Raw genomic sequence first — 5,830 nt, 5'->3', positions numbered from 1 at the left:
CCCCCCCTGATCTGTAAACATGCTGGCAGCTCTAAGTTGCATTTGGAATTTACAGCCGCCTGATTTAGACTGCGTTTAAAAACAAACAAATAAAGTTTAAGGTTATTAAAAAGAAGGAGAAGTATCCAACATCTGGAGAGGAAACATTGAGCTGAGAGTAAGAAACTGGAAGTCCTGTTATTGTCTCATCCCTGTTAACAGGGATGTGAAGTAGCCAGTGACGACTGCTGCAGCAGCAGCATGTCCGGGTGGTTATTTCCCAGTACGATAGCTATAGAGGGGGATGCAAGACACAAGGAACACAGAAAAATCTGGTTAGCAAGAGCTAAAAAACATGCGTGGAATCAAACAACAAATTGCATTTGGCAGCTAACATAGCAGTTAGAATCCAGAAGTAGTGCGGAAAGATTTTTTACTTGCACCAAATGACAGGGTGGAGGAGGGTAGAGGGGGGATGCACGTTACGGATTACATGGTGTACCAAGAAATTATTCGGAAAGTACATGTCGAAACGGTAGCTACCCTTAATCCTGCCAGTAATTATTTCCATTCTTGCTCTGTGCAAATGCAGCGGATGGGATATTGGTGCATTTGTCCGGAGGGATTGCTTGTAAAAGGGAGCAATAGGAAAATGTACTGCTGCAAGTGTGCATTGCAAAAACAAATAGTAGTTGGAGATTGTGGATTTGTCATGCCTAAAAAACCAATAATGCTGTTCTGTGTGGTTGTGTTGACAGTGCTGACTCCAAATAAGAAATGAGATGTAATGCATCCTGCAGTCCATGCATGCCTCCTCTTGCAAATCGCACATCATTCCTCTCTGGAAACCTTTAAGTCCTAAAATCTGGGAAAAGATAATAAAAACATTATCATGGACCTGAGGGATTTTTACCTGTTGGCCGCTTTGATTGCCTGTTTAAGGCTGGATTCTGCTATAGCTCAAGAACTTATTTACACCATTAGAGAGGAGCTGCCTGAAAACGTACCTATAGGGAACATACCAAAGGACCTGAACATTTCTCATATCAATGCTGCCACGGGGACCAGTGCCAGCCTTGTCTACAGACTGGTGTCTAAAGCAGGGGATGCTCCTCTGGTGAAAGTGTCCAGTAACACAGGGGAGATCTTTACCACATCTAACCGAATAGACAGAGAAAAGCTCTGTGCTGGAGCTTCCTATGCAGAAGAAAATGAGTGTTTCTTTGAACTTGAAGTGGTGATTCTCCCCAATGACTTTTTCAGGCTGATCAAAATAAAAATAATTGTAAAGGATACTAATGACAATGCACCTATGTTTCCATCCCCTGTCATCAATATCTCCATCCCAGAAAACACTCTGATCAACAGTCGCTTTCCAATCCCATCAGCAACAGATCCTGACACAGGTTTCAACGGTGTGCAGCACTATGAGTTGTTAAACGGCCAGAGTGTCTTTGGACTGGATATTGTAGAAACTCCAGAAGGAGAGAAATGGCCTCAGCTGATCGTGCAGCAGAACTTGGACAGAGAGCAAAAGGACACCTACGTGATGAAAATCAAAGTCGAGGATGGAGGTACCCCCCAGAAATCCAGCACTGCCATCCTGCAAGTCACAGTAAGTGATGTCAATGATAACAGGCCAGTGTTTAAAGAGAGTCAAGTAGAGGTTCATATACCAGAGAATGCTCCTGTAGGCACTTCTGTAATTCAGCTTCATGCTACAGATGCAGATATAGGAAGCAATGCAGAAATCAGATATATTTTTGGTGCCCAAGTCGCCCCTGCAACCAAAAGATTTTTTGCTTTAAACAACACCACAGGGCTGATTACAGTTCAGAGGTCCTTAGATCGAGAAGAAACTGCTATTCACAAAGTGACAGTGCTGGCTAGTGATGGTAGCTCTACACCGGCCCGGGCAACCGTTACGATCAATGTCACTGATGTAAACGATAACCCTCCTAACATAGACCTCAGGTACATAATAAGTCCCATCAATGGCACAGTGTACTTATCTGAGAAAGATCCCATCAATACAAAGATCGCTCTAATTACAGTTTCAGATAAGGACACTGATGTGAACGGCAAAGTGATCTGTTTCATTGAGAGAGAGGTCCCCTTCCACTTGAAGGCGGTTTACGACAACCAGTATTTGTTAGAGACCTCTTCCTTGTTGGACTATGAGGGCACCAAAGAATTCAGCTTTAAAATTGTTGCTTCTGATTCTGGCAAGCCCAGTTTGAACCAGACTGCCCTGGTAAGAGTTAAACTGGAGGATGAAAATGACAACCCTCCGATTTTCAGCCAGCCTGTAATTGAGCTGTCAGTTTCTGAAAACAACCGGCGTGGTCTATACTTAACAACTATTAGTGCCACAGATGAAGACAGTGGGAAAAATGCAGACATTGTTTATCAGCTTGGCCCTAATGCCTCCTTTTTCGATCTGGATCGAAAGACAGGAGTTTTGACAGCCTCCAGAGTTTTTGACAGAGAAGAGCAGGAACGTTTCATTTTCACTGTTACAGCCCGAGACAATGGCACCCCTCCTTTGCAGAGTCAAGCAGCTGTAATTGTTACTGTGTTAGATGAAAATGACAACAGTCCCAAATTTACTCATAATCACTTCCAGTTTTTTGTATCGGAGAACTTACCAAAGTATAGCACGGTGGGAGTGATCACGGTGACCGATGCGGATGCTGGTGAAAACAAAGCAGTGACCCTTTCCATCCTGAATGACAATGAAAACTTTGTGCTGGATCCATACTCTGGAGTTATAAAGTCCAATGTTTCTTTTGATCGAGAACAGCAGAGCTCCTACACCTTTGATGTTAAGGCAGTGGATGGAGGGCAACCTCCTCGCTCTTCTACAGCAAAAGTAACTATAAACGTCATGGATGTTAATGATAACAGCCCCGTTGTCATCTACCCACCTTCTAATACTTCTTTTAAGCTAGTGCCACTTTCAGCAATTCCAGGATCGGTGGTAGCCGAAGTCTTTGCTGTGGACGTTGACACTGGCATGAATGCCGAGCTTAAGTACACAATTGTAAGTGGAAATAACAAGGGTTTGTTTCGGATTGATCCAGTGACAGGTAATATCACTCTGGAAGAAAAACCAACTCCTAATGATGTGGGGCTGCATCGCTTAGTTGTCAACATAAGTGATTTGGGTTATCCCAAATCCCTGCATACTCTTGTGCTTGTATTTTTGTACGTAAATGATACTGCTGGAAATGCGTCTTATATTTATGACTTGATACGCAGGACTATGGAAACACCTTTGGACCGGAACATAGGGGACAGTAGCCAACCCTACCAAAACGAGGACTATCTGACGATCATGATTGCTATTGTGGCGGGTGCCATGGTTGTCATAGTGGTGATATTTGTCACCGTTCTCATTCGCTGTCGACACGCATCCAGATTCAAAGCCGCCCAGAGGAGCAAGCAAGGTGCTGAGTGGATGTCTCCCAATCAGGAGAACAAGCAAAACAAGAAAAAGAAAAGGAAGAAAAGGAAATCTCCGAAGAGCTCTCTTTTGAACTTTGTGACCATTGAGGAGTCCAAACCTGATGATGCAGTTCATGAACCTATCAACGGGACAATAAGCCTTCCAGCAGAGCTGGAGGAGCAAAGTATAGGAAGATTTGATTGGGGCACAGCACCACCAACAACCTTTAAGCCTAACAGTCCTGATCTTGCCAAGCATTACAAATCTGCCTCTCCGCAGTCTGCTTTTCATCTCAAACCTGACACTCCAGTTTCAGTGAAAAAGCACCATGTGATTCAGGAACTCCCGTTGGACAACACCTTTGTTGGTGGTTGTGACACCCTTTCCAAAAGCTCTTCCCCTAGTTCAGATCACTTCAGTGCCTCAGAGTGCAGTTCCCAAGGAGGCTTCAAGACAAAGGGCCCCTTACACACCAGACAGGTAAACGAGCACTTTTACTGGTCTATAAGTACTGCATACAAGTGCCCGATCAACCAGTATTAAAAGTGCCACTATGTTGTGGGGTTTTTTTTTGTTTCAATCTAATTTAATTTAGTTACATTATGGGGGGAACAAAAAAACCAAAACATAAACAAACAGAAAAAAAAACTAGACCCCGTTATCATTTATCTGGGGCTTAACCAAGCATTTGCAAAATGCCTCTGATACTTTGGGTTTTGAAGAATACTAATTGTTAAAGGACCGTTACACATCTGTGCATGTGCACATACATGTGCATAAACAAAACTGAAAAAAAATAAAAATTTTTTTTTTCTCCCCAGTATTTGACTGCCCAAATGTAAAAGTTATTGAAGAAGAAAAACTGTTTCCTTATATGGTGAATTTCAGTCAGAAAATATGACTGTTTTAAGAATGAAGGGATATGTACATTCAGTTTCAAATTTCGAAGTGAGTTGGCTCGAGTTTCTTTTACAGTTCAAGTTCATTTGGAACCTTGCTAAGTTAGTGTTACTAAAGGGGTTAATTTTTTTCCCTAACAAAGACAGCTAAATTTCCAAGCTACTTCATCTGTGAAGCACGTGGTTTGTTGGTAGGATATAACTAAGCCATACGGAAGTCTTCCTCTTTTTTGAGTTCAGAACGATTTTGTTATAATAGATGAAAGTTGGTATCGCATAGACAGTTTGTTGCATATTTTAAAACATGGCCAAAGCATACTTTTGAAATGAATGCGTTCTCTGAATACACCTGAATTATGCAGAAAAAAATCCAGTCAGCCCATTGTAAATATTTTCTCATCTTAGTAGTGCATAAGTGATCTGTCATAACTCATTTTAAACTGTGAAATACGCCATATGAAGAGGGATTAGGAGGCTGAGAAACTCATATTTCAACCAAATCCAGCATTAGTTTTTCTTAGGTCTAATAATTCCTTGTTAATAAAGATTTAAACGCGGCGCTGTCTAATTTATTTTATTGGTGCTTGTCTTCTGCCACAAAATCCTCCTGCCAGTGTAGCCTGTAGATGGCGCTGAGGTACCACGTCGCCTGCGCTGGCCCGGCGCCAGCCCTGCGGTAGCGGGGAAAAGCGGGGGGAGGGAAGGAGTAAGCTGATGTTGCAGCCAAAGAACCTTTTATTTAATGATAGTTGCACTGGAGGGGTCAGTAGTTAGGTTTGCAGGGCAGCTTCCTTAGTGCTCCGCTTTCGCTGCACCGACTTTGTAGGTGTTAGGAGTCGCATTCATACTCTAACTAGTGCTGTACCCTCCAAGTGATGGTGATTTGTCTGAGTTTATTAGGGATATGAATCCTAGAGAATCAAGTGAGACACATTTAGGCTTGTCTTCGCAAAAAGATTTTGACAGTAGCCAAGTTTAGGCTAAAGCCACCCTCTTGCTGTTGCATTAGCCTTATCTGAGATGAATGTGATGTTCCCAGAACTGTGTCTTCACTTTGGGTGTCTGTGAGGTGTCACACTAACACGATGCTAAGAATAAAACAAGTGCTTTTGAGGCAGTTCTGCTAAAATAACTGCTCTAAAGCAACTCATACTTACAATGAGACACTGAAAACATCACAGAAGATTCTCATAAAACCTTAACCTTTCTAAGGACTTTGTAGAAGAGTATCTCCCGGAGCTGTCTTCAGACCGTTACACAGTACTGTACACATACTATAAGTTAAAAAAAAGAACCAATTAAAAAAAAATGCAGCAAATTTATAGAAGAGCTCTGCATAGTCTGTGGTTACTTGGTTGAAGTTTTCATCCCAGTTTTAGTTGCAAAATGTAACACCCCCAACCCACACATTCCTTTTCTGTTCTGAGATGTTGTTAATGTAGGCTAAATTAGCTTTCCAAACTCTGTTAGGAAACTCAGACTTAATCCCCCACAGCATCTAAAG

General features: G+C 42.2%; 1 protein-coding gene across 1 annotated transcript in view; it reads left to right on the top strand.

The window, feature by feature from the left end:
• The window catches only part of PCDH9 (protocadherin 9), a 4,520-nt gene extending 526 nt beyond the window's left edge, over positions 1–3,994 (top strand). Inside the window, exon 2 of the mRNA XM_009698297.1 lies at positions 738–3,994. Coding sequence (XP_009696599.1) covers positions 872–3,970 — 3,099 coding nt within the window. The 5' untranslated portion in view covers positions 738–871 and the 3' untranslated portion in view covers positions 3,971–3,994. The remainder of the gene's footprint in view (positions 1–737) is intronic.
• The last annotated feature ends 1,836 nt before the right edge of the window (positions 3,995–5,830 follow it).

The sequence above is a fragment of the Cariama cristata genome, unplaced genomic scaffold (genome assembly GCF_000690535.1).
Source record: "Cariama cristata isolate BGI_N322 unplaced genomic scaffold, ASM69053v1 scaffold20464, whole genome shotgun sequence".
Taxonomy (NCBI): Eukaryota; Metazoa; Chordata; class Aves; order Cariamiformes; family Cariamidae; genus Cariama; species Cariama cristata.
The sequence above is the reverse complement of the archived record's forward strand: the minus strand, read 5'-3'. Positions and strand labels throughout refer to the sequence as shown.